Here is a 20,294-nt window from a genome sequence, read left to right on the forward strand (position 1 = left end):
CTTGAGTAACCTTTCTTTTCAATAATAAAAAGGTAATGATCTTCGTAAGCAGTGGTGGAAAAAAGTACTCAGGCAAGAGGATAAGGCAAGCCCACATTTCTATGGAAACGCGTAGGGGTGGGGACTGGGAAGAGGGGCCGCTGCTGATGTTGTTTTACACTTACAGGTTGCAATATTAACTTGCACGGTAAGTTGCTCGCATCTACAGATAAAGTAGCAAACAAATTCTAAATAACTTGTATTTAGGAAGCTAAATATCTAAATGTATACAGTCAGACTTTATTGCAAACACGGTCATAATGCGAACGACTTGCTAGGCTAGTTTGACGGTTCAGCTAGCAAGCGCCAGACGACAACTTGAACCTACCTGTTCGTTTCCCCACTACGCCCTTTTTATCACATAGCTATCACATAGCTTTACGTTTCATTTATCATTGTCACCGTCTCTCAAATACTGTACTAGACAATATTGATAATTGAATGTTATCTGTTTCGAATCGAACTGTATGCTTGGAAATCAGTTATGCAAACGCATTTAATGGCAGCAGGTATCATGGCGGGGACGTCACGACATGATCGGGAGATGGCAGTGAACGCCAAAAAACAGCTGTCTGTGTGCACAGACCCCGTGGAAAGCTTGAGGTTGCAGTGTCTTGCAAGAGGCTCTTCTGGCATCAAGGGTCTGAGCAGGTGAGAGAAAGGACAGTATACTTGTATGTGATGGGCAGAGTAAATGGTTCTATATCAACTGTTGCCCAGGAGGTCAACATCAAATAATTTATTTTATTTGACCTTTATTTAACTAGGCAAGTCAGTTAAGAACAAATTCTTATTTTCAATGACGGCCTAGGAACAGTGGGTTAACTGCCTTGTTCAGGGGCAGAATGACAAATGTTTGCAATAGTGATTAACAGGCCAACTGTATCAAATATGTCACTAGTCAAGCCTGTAAAGTAGTCTGAATTAGTCTAAGGACCTCTCTTGGTTGGTTTATAAAATGCAAGGATTGTTTCAGTAATATGAACTCCACGAAATACTGTCTGATTTTCTTCAACAGCCAAGTATTTATCTTTTTTCTTCTTCAATTGTTTAATTATCTGTCAGAACATTCAAGATAATGGATGATGACAATAACCGTACGTTAGATATGAAGGAGTTTATGAAGGGCCTTAATGACTATGGTGTCCTCATCGAGAAAGAGGAAGCCATGGCAATGTTTCAGCGTTTTGACCGGGACAACAGTGGATCCATCAACTTTGATGAATTTCTCCTCACTCTCAGGGTAAATATCAGTGGTAGGGGTAAGCCTCTGAAGTACATGATAACTGTTGAAATGTGATCACACTTACAGTATGCCATTTGTAAACTTTGTGCATTATTTCTGCTTGCAGCCTCCGATGTCCAATGCCAGGAAGGAGGTGATCATGCAGGCCTTTAGGAAGCTGGATAAGACTAATGATGGGGTGATCACTATTGAAGATCTAAGAGGGGTTTACAATGTCAAGTACCACCCCAAATATCAAAACGGGGAATGGACAGAGGAGCAAGTATTCCGCAAATTCCTTGACAGCTTCGACTCTCCTTACGACAAGGACGGACAGGTAATACTGATAACAATGTTGGGTAGAGGTAATAATGGTGTTACCATCATCCACCTCTACTGTAGTGTACACCTAATCCTGCTCAACTAACAGCCTGTACATTATTCAGTCAGATATGAATGAGATCATATATTTTTTTATTTAACCTTTATTTAACTAGACAAGTCAGTTAAGAACAAATTCTTATTTACAATGACAGCCTACCAAAAGGCCTCCTGCGGGGACGGGGGCTGCAATTAAAAATAATAATAATAATTTAGGACAAAACACATCACGACAAGAGAGACACCACAACACTACATAAAGAGAGACCTACAACATAGCAACACATGACAACACGGCATGGTAGCAACACAACATGACAACAACATGGTACAAACATTATTGGGCACAGACAACAGCACAAAGGGCAAGAAGGTAGAGACAACAATACATCACGCAAAGCAGCCACAACTGTCAGTAAGAGTGTCCATGATTGAGTCTTTTGAGTGAAGAGATTGAGATAAAACTGTCCAGTTTGAGTGTTTGTTGCAGCTCGTTCCAGTCGCTAGCTACAGCGAACTGAAAAGATGAGTGACCTGGGGATGTGTGTGCTTTGGGGACCTTTAACAGAATGTGACTGGCAGAACGGGTGTTGTATGTGGAGGATGAGGGCTGCAGTAGATATCTCAGATTGGGGGAGTGAGGCCTAAGAGGGTTTTATAAATAAGCATCAATCAGTGGGTCTTGCGACGGGTATACAGAGATGACCAATTTACAGAGGAGTATAGAGTGCAGTGTTGTGTCCTATAAGGAGCATTGGTGGCAAATCTGATGGCCGAATGGTAAAGAACATCTAGCCCTTCGAGAGCACCCTTACCTGCCGATCTATACATTACGTCTCCGTAATCTAGCATGGGTAGGATGGTCATCTGAATCAGGGTTAGTTTGGCAGCTGGGGTGAATGGATGCATATGAGACACCTTTCTTAGACTCCTGACATTTACTGCTTATCTGTGAAACCATCTTAAACGGTTGTTATCATATAAACTACCAACTTGTTCTTGTTGATCATCCTTTCTTATTCCTGGAACACATTTGGTCACACGAGGAGTTGAGGAATTCCTATGCAGGCGCCAGTGCCCCGATTTGATACGCGTATCTACTTTATTATCATGATGAAAAGTGCCTGGAAACTTAACTAACGTCTTGTTGATGTTTAGGGCAAAGACTAAAGAGCACTCAACCCTGGGATATGGACGGCAGATGCCATGGTGTCTCCAATTGACGAATTTCCTTATATTAACTGTAACTCAGTAAAATCTTTGGAATTGTTGCGTTTATATTTTGGTTCAGCGTAGAACTAGAGACAAAACAAAACCTTGACATCTGCTGACTGACAGTGAGAAACACAGCTACACCAACTACCAGTTCTACTAGAATTGCCCTACTAAGTACTGTACCATGTCCATGTTGCCCTGTAACAGTTTGATAGCTTTGACAGTCTGACACCTAAAGCCCCCCAAAATTCTAAGAGCGGTGTAAATACCTTGAGGACAGGACTAAACAACTGAAAGTAGACCATTACACCCCACTAAACTAATGCATAGAGAAAGATGCCATGGTGTCTCCTTTCGCTTATCTTTCTCTATGCAGTAGTTCAGTATAATATGTACATGGGGCCGTGCATTAGCGTGCTGAAACATGAGGTGATGGCAGCGGATGAATGGCACGATAATGGACCTCAGGATCTCGTCACGATATCTTTGTGCATCGAAATTGCCATCGATAAAATGCAAATTAATTATTGTCCGTTGCTTATGCCTGGCCATACCATATCCCCACCTCCACCATGGGGCACTCTGTTCACAACGTTGACATCAGCAAAACGCTCGCCCACACAATGCCATGCACGCTGTTTGCCATCTGCCCGTTACAGTTGAAACTGGGATTCATACGTGAAGAGCACACTTCTCCATCGTGCCAGTGGCCATCGAAGGTGAGCATTTGCCCGCTGAAGTCGGTTACGGTTACCCTGGTGAGGACGATGAGCATGCAGATGAGCTTCCCTGAGACGATTTCTGACGACAGAAATTCTTTGGTTGTGCAAACCCACAGATCCCGCAGTTGAAGCCGGATTTGGAGGTCCTGGGCTGTCGTGGTTACACGTGGTCTGTGGTTGTGAGGCCAATTGGACATACTGCCAAATTCTCTAAAACCACGTTGGAGGCGGCTTATGGTAGAGAAATTAACATTAAATTCTCTGGCAACAGCTCTGGTGGACATTCGTGCAGTCAGCATGCCAATTGCATGCTCCCTCAAAACTTTAGACTTCTGTGACATTTTGTTGTGTGACAAAACTGCACATTTTAGAGTGGCCTTTTATTGCCCCCAGCACAAGGTGTACCTGTGTAATGGTCACGCTGTTTAGTCAGCTTCTTGATATGCCAGTGGATGGATTATCTTGGCAAAGGAGAAACTCTCACTTACAGGAATGTAAACACATTTGTGCACACAATTTGAGAGAAATAAGCTTTTTAGTGCCTACTGAAAGATTCTGGGTTCTTTTTATTTCAGCTCATGAAACATGGGACCAACACTTTACATGTTGCTTTTATATTTTTGTTCAGTGTATAATGCACCTTTAGTGGCCTGATTAAATAAGCATTTGGACGTTAGAGGAAAATGTCTGAATGTATTTATCAAATCAAATGTTATTTGTCACATGCACGGAATAAAATAGGTGTAGACCTTACAGTGAAATGCTTACTTACAAGCCCTTAACCAACAATGCAGTTTTAAGAAAATACCTTAAAAAAAGAGTAAGAGATAAGAATAACAAATAATTAAAGAGCAGCAGTAAATAACAATAGCAGGGCTATATAGAGGGGGTACCGGTACAGAGTCAATTTGCGGGGGCACGGGTATCGCGGTAATATGTACATGTAGGTAGAGTTATTAAAGAGACTATGCATAGATAATAACAGAGAGTAGCAGCAGCGTAGAAGGGGGTGAGGGGGCAATGCAAATGAGGGTAGTAAAAGGGTGACACCCTCAGCTCTCACACAACCTAGTCTTTCCCTTTCACCGCTTTGGTGTTCCAGTTCTCCTCCTTATCAGTGCAATGTGGGTTTTCTGTCTATATCTGACACTGATGGTGTAGGCTGGTTCAGTAAGCTCTGTCTGTCACTTCCTCCCCTTCTGCAGGTCACCAAGGAGGAGTTTCTCAACTACTACTGCGGAGTCAGCGCCTCCATCGATAGTGATGTCTATTTCATTCTCATGATGAAAACTGCATGGAAATTATGAGCTTTAAGTTGATACATTTATGATAATGATTTTTAATGGACAGTTCTTCAAGGTGCTTTCTTAAACTAATATTTCGTTATGGAAATCATGTTGACAAACAAATATTTATAATTTCCCAATGATATGCAAATGGTTATGAATGACTTGTTCATATTTTGTTCAATGTTAAAATATGCATTTCAGTTAGTCACTCTCTCCACAAGCTAACTACATCTAGCTATATTATGTATTGTAGAAAACTGTAGTCCACAGTCTGACGCCTCGATCAGACCGACAGCGTCATTACATACCGTTTTGCATAGCTACGCAACTAAACTGAAAGCATGTATATACCATACCATGTTATGCATTACACAGAACGCACTGCAACTGCCTCTGCAATACCTTTGTAAATTAATGTACTTCTGGTGTACCAAAACGCAAGGACGCTGTCGGTCTGATTGAGGCGTCAATGTTGGAATACAACTTTATAAAGACACAGGAAAACCATAGAGATCCCCTTACATTCAGATTGGTTGAGCAGATACAACATGAATGATAAATCAAAGTGCAGTCATTTCAGGGGATGAGAGCAGAAGAAGTTATACTTTTTATTTATTTATTATGCATACACTTTTGATCTGTTTTAATAAAATGTTTTAAACACAAAATTCAACAACGGTCATTTTTATACAGGAAATGCTGTCAACATTTGTCAGAGTAAAATATACAAATACCAGATGTACAGAAAGAAAGCTGTAATACGGTGAAGCTGAAAACTAATGCTATGTCTAACATTACGTGTTCAACAAAATGATCAAGTGTTCTGCATTGAAAACGAATGCGTAATAGTATAATACATTCAAAGTAAAAAACTACGTACTGGTAACTGCAGGAAATACAATCATGTATGTGCAAAAAATAAGAAAAAAAAATGTGACACATTAGACAGAAATGAATCAAACCTTATTTCCATGTTTATGTATATAAATGTGTAGAAGGGTTCAAACCCTGAGGAATTGAATGATACATTCTAGGTTTACTTTGCAGCTGTTGTCATGGTAAAGTAAAGAGTATCTTTGTGAAGGCCATAAGAAGCAGCAGTGTGTATTATAATAATATTAGGCCAGGATATCACGGTGGTCCTCAGTATACTATCCTCAGTATAATATACAGAATGGGAAGAAGTGCAAATGCAAAAAGAATATATAAAGGAGGGACAGCTTTGTATTTCAAGTTAGTCAAGTCAAGTTCTCCCTTGTCTTTTGCAACTACCAACAGATTAATAACACAAGACCTAAGAAACATAATGAGGATTATTCCTGTTCTGTCTCCTATCATTTGTAAATAACATGTGCATTGAGTTCTGCTAGTCTCTTGTGATACTGGGAGTCAGTGGATAGTCAGTTTGAGTCACGGTGGATCAAATAGACTTCATATGAAAGCAGCCGTTAACAAAGTCGCTCAGAGCTCAGCGTAAGAATGTAATAAGAAGCTATAATCTTGAATAAGTTCTTTCTCTCTACATCTCTCACTGGATCTGATAGAAACTAGACATGGTGACATACACCTCACCTTTGCCTCCTTGCTGGGTAGCAACTAGCCCCTCAGGACCAATGTTACCATCACTGTCGTCTGTCTCCACACTCTCCGTGTCACTCTTCAGGTCCAGGATACCCATGGTGGAGCCACTACTCCCAGCCCCAAAGTCGGGGTGCTCTCCTGGGGACTCGCACCTCAACAGTATGGCCTCCGAACCTCCACTACTGGTGCTATGGCAGGACTTCGTATCCCCATCACACTCTTGAATGAGGTATTGATCTTTGACCGCAGTGAGGTGATGGGCGTCAGAGTCAGGGGGTTGGGCAGTAACGTGCTGCTCCCCGTCCAGCTCCACCAGCTGGATCTTGAGGTCACTGAACACCTCGGGGTTAAAGCTCAGAGGTTGGCCCTGCTGGGTCACAGGAAAGAGACAGGATAAACCAATATCCTCCTAACTCATTATGGACATTTATTGTTCCCAATCTAGTGCATATCAGAGGACTTACACTACATAACATCTCATTCCAAAATCATGGGCATTAGTATGGAGTTGGTCCCTCTGCTGCTATAACAGCCTCCACTCTTCTGGGAAGGCTTTCCACTAGATGTTGGAACATTGCAGTGGGGACCTGCTTCCATGCAGCCACGAGTATTATTGAGGTTGGGCACTGATGTTGGGTGATTAGGCCTGGCTCGCAGTCGCCGTTCCAATTCATTCCAAAGGTGCTCGATAGGGTTGAGGTCAGGGCTCTGTGCAGGCCAGTCAAGTTCTTCCACACCAATCTCAACAAACCATTTCTGAATGGACCTTGCTTAATGCATGGGGGCATTGTCAGGCTGCAATAGGAAAGGCCCTTTCCCAAACTGTTGCCACAAAGTTGGAAGCACAGAATAGTCTAGAATGTTATTGTATGCTGTAGCATTAAGATTTCCCTTCACTGGAACTAAGGGGCCTAGCCCGAACCATAAAAACAGCCCCAGACCATTATTCCTCCTCCACCAAACTTTACAGTTGGCACTATGCATTCGGGAAGGTAGCGTTCTCCTGACATCCGTTAAACCCAGATTCGTCCGTCAGACTGCCAGATGGTGAAGCGTGATTCATCACTCCAGAAAACGTTTCCACTGCTCCAGAGTCCAATGGCGGCAAGCTTTACACCACTCCAGCCAACGCTTGGCATTGCGAGTGGTAATCTTAGGCTTGTGTGCGGCTGATTGGCCATGGAAAGCCAGAGTTTGCAGCCACACATATAGACAAGTTTTATGCACTATGCGCTTTAGCACTCGGCTATCCCATTCTATGAGTTTGTGTGGCCCACTTTGCGGTTGAGACATTCTTGCTACTAAACGTTTCCACTTCACAATAACAGCACTTACAGTTGACCGGGGCAGCTCTAGAAGGGCAGAAATTTGACAAACTGACTTGTTGAAAAGGTGACATCCCATGACGATGCCACGTTGAAAGTCAAAGTCACTGAGCTCTTCAGTAAGGGCATTCTACTGCCAATGTTTGTCTATGGGGATTGCATGGTGGTGTGCTGGATTTTATACACGTGTCAGCAACAGGTGTGGCTGAAATAGCCAAATCCACTAGTATTCAGACCCCTTCCCTTTTTCACATTTTGTTACGTTACAGCCTTATTCTAAAATGGATGTAATGTTCTTTTTCCCTCATCAATCTACACACAATACCCCATAATGAAAAACAGAAAACAGGTTTTTAGAAAATTTTGCTAATTTATTTATATACCTTATTTATACAAGTATTCAGACCCTTTACTATAAGACTTGAAATTGAGCTCAGGCGCATCCTGTTTCCATTGATCATCCTTGAGATGTTTCTATGATTGATTGAATTTACCACAGGTGGACTCCAATCGATTGGGCATGATTTGGAAAGGTACACACCTGTCTATAAGGTCCCACAGTTGACAGTGCATGTCAGAGCAAAAACCAAACCATGAGGTCGAAGGAATTGGCCCTCAAGCTCCAAGACAGGATTGTGTCGATGCACAGATCTGAGGAAGGGTACCAAAAACTTTCTGCAGCATTGAAGGTCCCCAAGAACACAGTGGCCTCCATCATTCTTAAACGGAAGAAGTTTGGAACCACCAAGACTCTTCGTAGAGCTGGCCACCCGGCAAAACTAAGCAACCCGGAGAGAAGGGCCTTGGTCAGTGAGGTGACCAATAACCTGATGGTCACTATGACAGAGCTCCATCTGTGGAGATGGGAGAACCTTCCAGAAGGACAACCATCTCTGCAGCACTCCACCAATCAGGCCTTTATGGTAGAGTGGCCAGACGTAAGCCACTCCTCAGTAAAAGGCACATGGCAGCCCTCTTAGAGTTTGCCAAAAGGCACCTAAAGGACTCTGACTATGAGAAGCAAGATTCTCTGGTCTGATGGAACCAAGATCGAACTCTTTGGCCTGAATGCCAAATGTCACGTCTGGAGGAAACCTGACACCATCCTTACGGTGAAGCATGGTGGTGGCAGCATCATGCTGTGTGAATGTTTTTCAGCTGCAGGGAAAGATGAAGGGAGCAAACTAAAGAGAGATCCTTGATGAAAACCTGCTCCAGAGCACTCAGGACCTCAGACTGTGGCGAAGATTCACCTTCCAACAGGACAACGACCCTATGCACACAGACAAGACAACGCAGGAAGTCTCTGAATATCCTTGAGTGGCCCAGACAGAGCCCGGACGTGAACCCGATCGAACATCTCTGGAGAGACCTGAAAATAGCTTTGCCGCGACGCTCCCCATCTAACCTGACAGAGCTTGAGAGGATCTGCAGAGAAGAATGGGAGAAACTCCCCAAATACAGGTGTGCCAAGCTTGTAGCATCAACACTCAAGGCTGTAATCACTGCCAGAGGTTCTTCAACAAAGTACTGAGTAAAGGGTCTGAATACTTATGTAAATGTAATATGTCAGTATGCTTTGTCATTATGGGGTATTGTGTGTAGATTGATGAGGAAACATATATATTTTTTAATAAGGCTGTAACGTAACGAAATGTGGAAAAAGTCAATGGGTCAGAATACTTTTAGAATGCAGTGTATAGTGTGTACCTTCATTGGCTCGTAGGTCTGGACGATCTGTAGAAGTGTGTGTTTGGGATGTGGAATGCTTGGCCATATGAAGGAATGTATTCTGTGAGGAAAGAGAGACATGAGAGTGGAGGACATGCGCGCACACACACACACACACACACACACACACACACACACCACACACACACATACACGCCGGAGTGAATGGCTGCCGTCTTATCGGTTCTTAACCAACCGTGCTATTTTGTTTGTTTTTTCACATGTTCGTAACTTATTTTGTACATAATGTTGCTGCTACCATCTCTTATGACCGAAAAGAGCTTCTGGACATCAGAACAGCGATTACTCACCTCGAATTGGACGAAGAGTTTTTCTTTAATGAGTCGGACGGGAAGGATATACAACAAACACTCTAACGGACCCTCATCCCCGTCATTCGCTCGAGAAGGAAACAAAGATTTTGCGTAAAGAGATCAGGGTGCCTTGTGAGGATCAGGCGACGATCTGCCTTTGCCATCCGTCCTGGTAGCAAACGTTCAATCACTGGAATATAAATGGGGCGAACTGAAAGCACATATGTCCTACCAACATGACATTAAAAACTATAATATCTTATGTTTCACCGAGTCATGGCTGAACGACGACATTAATAACATACAGCTGGCGGGTTATGCATTCTATCGGCAGGATAGAACAGCAGCTTCTAGTAAGACACGGGGTGGGGGTCTATGCATATATGCAAACAGCTGGTGCACGATATCTAAGGAAGTCTCGAGGTTTTGCTCAACTGAGGTATCTCATGATTAGCTGTAGACCACACTATCTACCTAGAGAGTTTTCATCTGTAGCTGTCTACATACCACCACAGACGATGCTGACACTAAAACCGCACTCAATGAGCTGTATACCGCCATAAGCAAACAGGAAAGCGCTCATCCAGAGGCGGCACTCCTAGTGGCCAGGGACTTTAACGCAGGGAAACTTAAATCAGTTTTACCTAATTTCTATCAGCATGTTAAATGTGCAACCAGAGGGGGGAAAACTATAGGAAAAAAAACGCCTTCACTCCACACACATAGACGCGTACAAAGCTCACCCTCGCCCTCCATTTGGCAAATCTGACCATAATTCTATTCTCCTGATTCCTGTTTACAAGCAAAAATTAAAGCAGGAAACACCAATGACTCGGTCTATAAAAAGGTGGTCAGATGAAGCAGAGGCTAAACTACAGGACTGTTTTGCTAGCACAGACTGGAATATGTTCCGGGATTCTTCGGATGGCATTGAGAAGTACACCACATCAGTCACAGGCTTTATCAGTAAGTGCATCGATGACGTCATCCCCACAGTGACTGTACGTACATACCCCAACCAGAAGCCATGGATTACAGGCAACATTTGCACTGAGCTAAAGGGTAGAGCTGCCGCTTTCAAGGAGCGGGACTCTAGCCCGGAAGCTTATATAAAATCCCGCTATGCCCTCCGACGAACCATCAAACAGGCAAAGCGTCAGTACAGGACTAAGATTGAATTGTACTACACCAGCTCCGAAGCTTGTCGGATGTGGCAGGGCTTGCAATCTATTACAGACTACAAAGGGAAGCACAGCCGCGAGCTGCCCAATGACACAAGCCTACCAGATGAGCTAAATAACTTCTATGCTCGCTTCGAGGCAAGTAACACTGAAACATGCATGAGAGCATCAGCTGTTCCAGACGACTGTGTGATCACACTCTCCGCAGCCGATGTGAGTAAGACCTTTAAACAGGTCAACATTTACAAGGCCGCAGGGCCAGACGGATTACCAGGACGTGTACTCCGAGCATGCGCTGACCAACTGGCAAGTGTCATCATTGACATTTTCAACCTCTCCCTGTCTGAGTCTGTCATACCAACATGTTTCAAGCAGACCACCATAGTCCCTGTGCCCAAGAACATTAAGGTAACCTGCCTAAATGACTACCGACCCGTAGCACTCATGTCTGTAGCCATGAAAGGCTTTGAAAGGCTGGTCATGGCTCACATCAACACCATTATCCTAGAAACCCTAGGCCCACTCCAATTTGCATACCGCACCAACAGATCCACAGAGGATGCAATCTCTATTGCACTTCACACTGTCCTTTCACACCTGGATAAAAGGAACACCTATGTGAGAATGCTATTCATTGACTTCAGCTCAGCGTTCAACACCATAGTGCCCTCAAAGCTCATCACTAAGCTAAGGACCTTGGGACTAAACACCTCCTTCTGCAACTGGCTCCTGGACATCCTGACGTGCCGCCCCCAGCTGGTAAGGGTAGGTGACAACACATCTGCCACGCTGATCCTCAACACGGAGGCCCCTCAGGGGTGCGTGCTCAGTCCCCTGTACTCCCATTTCACTCATGACTGCACGGCCTGGCACGACGCCAACACCATCAAGTTTGCCGATGACACAACAGTGGTAGGCCTGATCATCGACAACGATGAGACAGCCTATACGGAGGAGGTCAGAGACCTGACCGTGTGGTGCAAGGACAACAACCTCTCCCCCAACGTGATCAAGACAAAGGAGATGATTGTGGACTATAGGAAAAGGAGGACCGAGCATGCCCCCATTCTCATCGACAGGGCTGTGGTGGAGCAGGTTGAGAGCTTCAAGTTTCTTGGCGTCCATATCACCAACAAACTAACATGGTCCAAGCACACCAAGACAGTCATGAAGAGGGCAGAACAAAACCTATTCCCCCTCTGGAGACTGAAAATATTTGGCATGGGTCCTCAGACCCTCAAAAGGTTTTACAGCTGCACCATCGAGAGCATCCTGACGGGTTGCATCACTGCCTGGTATGGCAACTGCTCAGCCTCCGACCGCAAGGCACTACAGAGGGTAGTGCGTACGGCCCAGTACATCACCGGGGCCAAGCTTCCTGCCATCCAGGACCTCTATACCAGGCGGTGTCAGAGGAAGGCCCTAAAAATTGTCAAAGACTCCAGCCACCTTAGTCATAGACTGTTCACTCTGCTAACGCACGACAAGCGGCTAATCAAATGGCTACCCAGACTATTTGCATCTCCCCCTCTTTCTGCGCTGCTGCTACTCTCTGTTATTATCTATGCATAGTCACTTTAATAACTCTACCTACATGTACATATTACCTCAATTACCTCTACACCGGTGCTTCCGCACATTGACTCTGTACCGGTACCCCCTGTATATAGCCCCGCTATTGTTATTTACTGCTAATTATTTGTTATTCTTATCACTTACTTTTTTGTAGGTATTATCTTAAAACTGCATTGTTGGTTAAGGGCTTGTAAGTAAGTATTTCACTGTAAGGTCACCTGATGTATTCGGCGCATGTGACAAATCAAATTTGATTTCACACACACACACACACACACACACACACACACACACACACACACACACACACACACACACACACACACACACACACACACACACACACACCCACACACACACACAAAAGATGAAAAGGAGACCAATTTAATACTCACTGTATTCTCCAGAAAATACTAACTGCCAAGGTGACCAGAAGCAGAGCAAAAATGGCCACGATGAGTGAGTAGGACAGCATCTGGACATCTTTCTTTGTCTCTGTAGGGGAGTGGAGAGAGAGAACGAGAGCAGAGACGATGCATGTGACTCCCATTTCCTCTACCCTCTATCACTTCCAACTGCACAGTCTCGATATCATACTATACTTTTTAGACACGTAAGTCTTTTTTTGTTTACCTTTGTCTGTTCTGAAACTGAGAGGGGCACTCCATTCACTCCAGCTACCATCAAAGTACCCCCCGTTTGGCTTGGCTCGAACCTTGACGTGATACTCTGTGTTCTTATGGAGGTACTCTTCCCCCTCGATGATCAGAGGCTGATAGGTTATGCTATGAACCTATGAACAGGGTACACCGTAAAAGAAGAACAAGAAATTGTGTTCATAGAATATACTGTACTATACAGAGTAACTACAGTGTTGCTAAATAGTTATTATGTCTGAATTAAAGGGAAATGTATATCATATAGTTAAGCATTTGCATCCAAACATCCAAGAAAATGAGGCTTTTGGCTACTGTACCAGAGTATTTTTGACACTCCAGATGCGAAATTGGAACAGTTGATTGCTGGGTTTCAGGTAATCGTTTAGGTATAGATTCCCAATGTAAATAAGAGCCCGGTTGGAGCTCCCCAGAAATGTGACATTCACCACCCAAGGACTCATGGGTTTAACTAAACCATAAAGATGAACAAGAAACAGAGGATAAGTGTTAAGGGCAATTGATGAAGGAGACAACTAAGGACTATCAATTGATGAAGATGTCATCTAAAAATTTGTCATGGTACTGTCATTCCAACCATAGTGTCTTCACTGATATTTTCAACCTCTCCCTGACCCACTCTGTAATACCTACAAGTTTCAAGCAGACCACCATAGTCCCTGTGCCCAAGAACGCCAAGGTAACCTGCCTAAATGACTATTGCCCCATAGTGCTCACATCTGTAGCCTTGAAATGCTTTGAAAGTTTGGTCACATCAACAACATCACCCCAGACACTCTGGACCCACTCCAATTTGCATATCGCCCCAACAGATCCACATATGACTCAATCTGGCCTTTTTTGCCTTTACCTCCCTTATCTCACCTCAATTGCTCACTTTGTATATAGACTTATTTTTCTACTATATTATTGACTGTATGTTTGTTTTACTCCATGTGTAACGCTGTGTTGTTGTATGTTCAAATTGCTATGCTTTATCTTGGCCAGGTCGCAATTGTAAATGAGAACTTGTTCTCAACTTGCCTACCTGGTTAAATAAAGTTGAAATAAATAAATAAAATAAAAAATAAATAAAAAATCTCCATTGCATTCCACACTGCCCTTTCCCAGCTGGACAAAAGGAACACCTATGTGAGAATGCTGTTTATTGACTACAGCTCAGCGTTCAACACCATAATTCCCTCCAAACTCATCACTAAACTAAGGACTTTAGGATTAAAAACCCTCTGCAACTGGATCCTTGACTACCTGACGTGCCGCCACCAGGTGGTGAGGGTAGGCAACAACACATCCGCCTCGCTGACCCTCAACACGGGGGCCCATCATGTGTGCTTAGTCCCCTCCTGTACTCCCTGTTTACCATGACTGTGGTGATAGGCCTGATAACCGACGACTATGAGACAGCCTATAGGGAGGAGGTCAGAGACCTGGCAGTGTGGTGCCAGGACAACAACCTCTTCCTCAATGTCAGCAAGACAAAGATGCTGATCGTGGATTACAGGAAACAGAGGGCCGAGCACGCCCCCATCCACATCGATGGGGCAGTAGTGGAGCAGGTCGAAAGCTTAAAGTTCCTCGGTGTCCACATCACTAAGAAATTATCATGGTCCACAGACACCAACACAGTCGTGAAGAGGGCACGGCAATGCCTCTTCCCACTCAGGAAGCTGAAAAGTTTTGGCATGGGCCCTCAGATCCTCAAGAAGTTCTACAGCTGCACCATTGAGAGCATCTTGACTGGCTGCATCACCGCTTGGTATGGCAACTGCTTGGCATCTGACCGCAAGGCGCTACAGAGGGTAGTGCGTACGGCCCAGTATATCCCTGAGGCTGAGCTCTCTGCCATCCAGGACCTCTATAGCAGGTGGTGTCAGAGGAAGGCCTTAAAAATTGTCAAATACTCCAGCCATCCAAGTCATAGACTGTTCTCTCTATTACCGCATGGCAAACGGTACCGATGCACCAAGTCTGGAACCAACAGGACCCTGAATAGCTTCTACCCCCAAGCCATAAGACTGCTAAGTAATTAGTTAAAAAGATAACCACTAGGACTCCTGAGTGGCGCAGCGGTCTAAGGCACTGTATTGCAGCGCTTGAAGCGTCACTACAGACCCCGGTTCGATCCCAGGCTGTGTCACAGGCGGCCGCAATCGGTAGACCCATGAGGTGGTGCACAATTGGCCCACGTCGTCCGGGTTAGGGGAGGGTTTGGCTGGCCGGGATGTCCTTGTCCCATTGCTCTGTACCGGGCTGGGCACATGCATACTGACTTCAGTCGCCGGGTGTACGGTGTTTCCTCCGACACATTGGTGCGACTGGCTTCCAGGTTAAACGAGCAGTGTGTCAAGAAGCTTGGTGGGGTTGTGTTTTGGAGGACGCATGGCTCTCGACCTTCGCCTCTCCCGAGTCCGTACGGGAGTTGCAGCTATAGGACAAGACTGTAACTACCAATTGGATATCCTGAAATTGGGGTAAAAAAATAAAATAAAATAAAGATAACCAATAGCTACCCAGACTATTTGCATTGACCCTTTTTTCACAAACTCTTTTGACTCATCACATACGCTGCTGGTACTGTTTATTATCTATGTTGCCTAGTCACTTTATCCCTACCTACAATACCAGTCAAAAGTTTGGACACACCTGCTCATTCAAGGGTTTTTCTTTATTTATACCAATTTTCTATATTGTAGAATAATAGTGAACATATCAAAACTATGAAATAACAAATAAGGAATCATGTAGTAACCAAAAAAGTGTTAAACAAATCAAAATATATTTCAGATTCTTCAAAGGAGCCACCCTTTGCCTTGATGACAGCTTTGTACACTCTTGGCATTTGCTCAACCAGCTTCATGAGGGATGCTTTTCCAACAGTCTTGAAGGAGTTCCCACATATGCTGAGCACTTGTTGGCTGCTTTTCCTTCACTCTGCGGTCAAACTCATCCCAAACCATCTCAATTGGGTTGAGGTCGGGTGATTGTGGAGGCTAGGTCATCTGATACAGCACCATCACTCTCCTTCTTGGTCAAATAGCCCTCACACAGCCTGGAGGTGTGTTTTGGGTCATTGTCCTGTTGAAAAACAAATGATAGTCCCACTCAGCGCAAAACAGATGGGATGGCGTATCGCTGCAGAATGCTGTGGTAGCCTTGCTGGTTAAGTGTGCCTTGAATTCTAAATATATCACTGACAGTGTCACCAGCAAAGCACCCCCACACCACATCTCCTCCTCCATGCTTCACGGTGGGAACTACACATGCAGAGATTATCCGTTCACCTACTCTGCATCTCACAAGGACACAGTGGTTGGAACCAAAAATCTCAAATTTGAACTCATCAGACCAAAGGACAGATTTCCACCGGTCTAATGTCCATTGCTCGTGTTTCCTGGCCCAAGCAAGTCTCTTCTTCTTATTGGTGTCCTTTAGTAGTGGTTTCTTTGCAGCAATTCAACCATGAAGGCTTGATTCACGCAGTCTCCTCTGAATAGTTGATGTTGAGATGTCTGTTACTTTGTAACTCTGTGAAGCATTTATTTGTGCTGCAATTTCTGAGGCTGGTAACTCTAATGTACTTATCCTCTACAGCAGAGGTATCTTTGTGTCTTCCTTTTCTGTGGCGGTCCTCAAGAGAGCCAGTTTCATCATAGCGCTTGATGGTTTTTGCGACTGAACTTGAAGAAACCTTCAAAGTTGTTGAAATTTTCCTGATTGACTGACCTTCATGTGTTAAAGTAATGATGGACTGTGATTTCTCTGCTTATTTGAGCTATTCTTGCCATAATATGGACTTGGTCTTTTACCAAATAGGGCTATCTTCTGTATTCCACCCCTACCTTGTCACAACACAACTGATTGGCACAAAAGCATTAATAAGAAGGGAAGAAATTCCACAAATGAACTTTTAACAAGGCTAATTTCTGCATTACCAAATGAGGAGAGTTACAAACTTCACACACCAGTCAGAGTTATACGTAAACTACATCTTTAATAATTAAGATGCTTTTGCAAAAGCCCTTTGACTTTCAATGATGCTCTATCTCTAATGAACCATTGAAAAAGTGATTACACAAAAGTACAAAGATCTTTTATACCCAAGATCCACCCCTCTCAACGTACATGACGAACAACAGATCTTAGGAACTGTTCACAAAGGGACCTTATACTTTAGAAAGGAGTATCCCTTAGCCAGATAACATTCGCTATAAATTATCATTCAGTTAGGTCCCTAATGACGAGGTTCTAATCTCATTCCTGGTACTTCATAGTACATAAACACCATCTCATCCAATGGCATATATCAATTGTCAACTCTAGATACTCCCATCTCAAGTAAACCCCCTCTTGATCCCACTCCTGGACAAGCTCACTGAGGGGAGTGACTTACACACAGACATTGTGGAGACAAATAATTGGTTCCCCATTAATCACGCCATCCCTTCACATGGTTTAAGAATAGGTAAAGACACATTCACATATGAAGACAATGTTCCATTCTGTCCTCTTCAGGGACATGTAAAAGACAAGCCTGACCTCTCCCCTCTCTGGGCCCCAAGTGACTGAGCCCCAGCTAAGGGAAAAGTGCAACTAAAAGACAGCAGAGTCCAATGGGATACTTTCTAATGACAAGTATCTCACATAAACATATTATGCTAATAAAACAGCTTAACTATCTATGTTACCCAACTAATTCTGATTCATCCGCCACAGAGCACCAGTTAATTTAAATGCATTCCAGGTGACTACCTCATGAAGCTGGTTGAGAGAATGATTGTTATGTCTTCACTATTATTCTACAATGTAGAAAATAGTAAAACTAAAGATAAACCCTTGATGAGTAGGTGTGTCCAAACTTTTGACTGGTACTGTATATGAACATACAGTATCTGCCTCAATTACCTCGTACCCCTGCACATCGATTCGGTACTAGTACCCATGTATATAGCCAAGTTATCGTTACTCATTGTGTATTTATTCCTCTTGTCATTATTTTTCTATAAAATGTTTTTATTTTACTCTGCATTTTTGGAAAACTACACAGAAGTATTTCACTGTTGTTCTACACCTGTTGTTTAACGAAGCATGTGACAAATAGGTGTAATTTAGGGTGAGAAGGTATGAAATTATGATAACTTACCTATTTTTGTCAAGAGGATTGTTTTCCAAAATGTGCTGCCTCCTTTTAATTGAATGGTGAGATTATACGGTGGTAGAGTGGCCAGGTTCGTAAATGTGACATTATTCCCCTTCTCTGTCAGACAGCATTGCTTACCAATGCTGTTGGTGTAGCTGTAAACATAATATTCATAAAATCAGATTCAGGGAATAATTTCCTAGTCCATCTGAGGATTTTACACATTTGGATATCTGTATATGCAGTAAGTGTGGAGTTCTTCTACCCATGATTTATGTCCTATGTATTGTACAAGCTCCTAACTAACATAGCTGATGTTCAGTGGTCTTCTAGAAGGTTCATTACCAAAGAGTCATGGCTTTTACGTCCTCTATTTCATCATCACCGTTGTCATCATCAAGGTGGCAGGTTAGGGTGTTTGGTGACGACACACTTAGATGAGAAGTGCAGAGTATTCTGGGTTCTGGGAGGGAAAGGAAAGGAAAGGAAAAGAAAACATCCCAGCAATTTAGATGAGGTCAAAAGCAGAGAATCCAGATACATTTTGTCAAATACATTTTGGTATGGAGTGAGAAATAACAGTCAGTGATGCACCAGCACTGTTTTTTTGGACACAAACGTTGCAGAGAATGTAAATAAATTCTTCAAGATAATTAAAATAACTCTTCAAGAGAAAAGGTAGCTCACCATTGTCAGCCCATTCTCTTCCACTTTGAGAGTGCACCAGAACCGGGAGAAGGAGTAGGGCAATCCACAGGCTGTATTCCATTTTTCACAAAGGTGTCACACTAACGTAAGATGTAGTGGCCCCTCACACAGCAGTGTTAGACTCTAGGGCACACACGCACAAGGAACTCAAAAGTGATGTCTCAGCTGTCTCAATGAACTGTCAGTATAAATATCACAGAGAGCAGAAAAGAGCGAGAGAGAGAGAGTGGTAGGAAGAGGGAGTGGCAGAGAGAGAGAGCAAGAGGGAGAGAGAGAGAGAGAGAGGGCGGGGGCAGAGAAAGGGTTTTTGGGTCCATATACCTTACCGGATACGTTTATGCAATTGTCAGGTTATATTCTACATTCTGTAATATCCCTGAGAGTAGTATAGATACTCATCCAATTGCCGGGTTATATTCTTCTGCTATTGACGGGCTAACCCTAACTTCAAGATTTGTATTACCATTGTTTATTCTAAGCACATCACTCTTAGTGATATCACGGGGTTCATATTTTTAGGTTTATCTAGCCTGGTCACATTCCTGTATTAGAATTCCAGATAGTTGTTTGTGTGAAAACGTTTTCTAAGAAAAGGGGAGGTGTTGGGTGCCTATTTGTTCAGTGCTCCAAGCATTACAATATGAGAAAGTTTTGCTGTTATGGAGACCTTGTATATTTACACAGACAGAAGAATATATCATTTTCTTACTTTCAAACAGTTGTGTTTTCACATAGTGTAAGGACCTAGTCATTTGAATATTTGAATACTTTTCAGCTGTCTTTACTATTGTGCAACAACCTGTGCATTTACTATCGTGCAACAACCTGTGCTACATGCATTTAACAAGAAGACAGTCTTCCTCTCCATGTACCAACAACCATGAAGAGAAAAACAAACCAGTAACCTACAAACCACTTCCTGTCAACTCAAATTAACTGGTTTGGTTTCAAATGAGGCCAGAACGTACTCAACCTACTCAACACTAACCTTATCACTGAACAAAAGTTTGAGATTGAATAATTCTTCACAATCGATATATCCTTTATTGCTTGCCAAAATATAACAATATAAAATCAGAAAAAGGAGTTCAAACTATTTACCATTACAGGATGTTGTGAGGATGACTTGACACTTGACACACTTGTTTCAACAGTTTCTAGTATTACATTGATAAGGTTCCATTGCATTTGTGG

The 20,294-nt window shown here is 43.3% G+C and overlaps 2 protein-coding genes across 4 annotated transcripts; one reads left to right on the forward strand and one right to left on the reverse strand.

The window, feature by feature from the left end:
- The first annotated feature begins 61 nt into the window (after positions 1-61).
- Positions 62-5,539, forward strand: LOC106563770 (calcyphosin-like protein). Of its 2 annotated transcripts, none has more exons than XM_014129620.3 (5): positions 62-187; positions 549-690; positions 1,105-1,282; positions 1,392-1,601; positions 4,788-5,539. In XM_014129620.3, exons 2-5 carry the CDS (start codon positions 554-556, stop codon positions 4,887-4,889), a joined length of 627 nt encoding a protein of 208 aa, XP_013985095.1. In that variant the 5' UTR covers positions 62-187; positions 549-553; the 3' UTR covers positions 4,890-5,539. The 2 variants fall into 2 exon arrangements, with proteins under 2 accessions (XP_013985095.1, XP_013985103.1); XM_014129628.3 differs by having other exon boundaries at positions 88-187; positions 546-690.
- On the reverse strand, positions 5,446-19,298 carry LOC106563758 (interleukin-7 receptor subunit alpha-like). 2 transcript variants are annotated; one of them, XM_014129609.3, is made up of 8 exons: positions 19,080-19,298; positions 18,738-18,855; positions 18,396-18,547; positions 13,555-13,706; positions 13,212-13,371; positions 12,974-13,073; positions 9,488-9,569; positions 5,446-6,819 (listed from the first exon to the last, which is right to left on the reverse strand). In XM_014129609.3, exons 1-8 carry the CDS (start codon positions 19,159-19,161, stop codon positions 6,400-6,402), a joined length of 1,266 nt encoding a protein of 421 aa, XP_013985084.1. In that variant the 5' UTR covers positions 19,162-19,298; the 3' UTR covers positions 5,446-6,399. The 2 variants fall into 2 exon arrangements, with proteins under 2 accessions (XP_013985084.1, XP_013985079.1); XM_014129604.3 differs by having other exon boundaries at positions 5,446-6,822.
- Between the last annotated feature and the right edge of the window lie 996 nt (positions 19,299-20,294).

This window comes from Salmo salar, chromosome 01 (genome assembly GCF_965601325.2).
Source record: "Salmo salar chromosome 01, fSalSal1, whole genome shotgun sequence".
Taxonomy (NCBI): domain Eukaryota; kingdom Metazoa; phylum Chordata; class Actinopteri; order Salmoniformes; family Salmonidae; genus Salmo; species Salmo salar.

Excerpts from the sequence above, each read along its gene's own strand:
- LOC106563770 (XM_014129620.3), top strand. The coding sequence starts at position 554 with ATGGCGGGGACGTCACGACATGATCGGGAGATGGCAGTGAACGCCAAA. Across the intron at positions 691-1,104 it reads GGCATCAAGGGTCTGAGCAG|AACATTCAAGATAATGGATG; the intron begins GTGAGAGAAAGG and ends ATTATCTGTCAG. Across the intron at positions 1,602-4,787 it reads CTTACGACAAGGACGGACAG|GTCACCAAGGAGGAGTTTCT; the intron begins GTAATACTGATA and ends CCCCTTCTGCAG.
- LOC106563758 (XM_014129604.3), bottom strand. The coding sequence starts at position 19,161 with ATGGAATACAGCCTGTGGATTGCCCTACTCCTTCTCCCGGTTCTGGTG. Across the intron at positions 18,548-18,737 it reads GTAAAAGCCATGACTCTTTG|CTACACCAACAGCATTGGTA; the intron begins GTAATGAACCTT and ends TTATGTTTACAG. Across the intron at positions 9,570-12,973 it reads AGTATTTTCTGGAGAATACA|AATACATTCCTTCATATGGC; the intron begins GTGAGTATTAAA and ends CTTTCCTCACAG.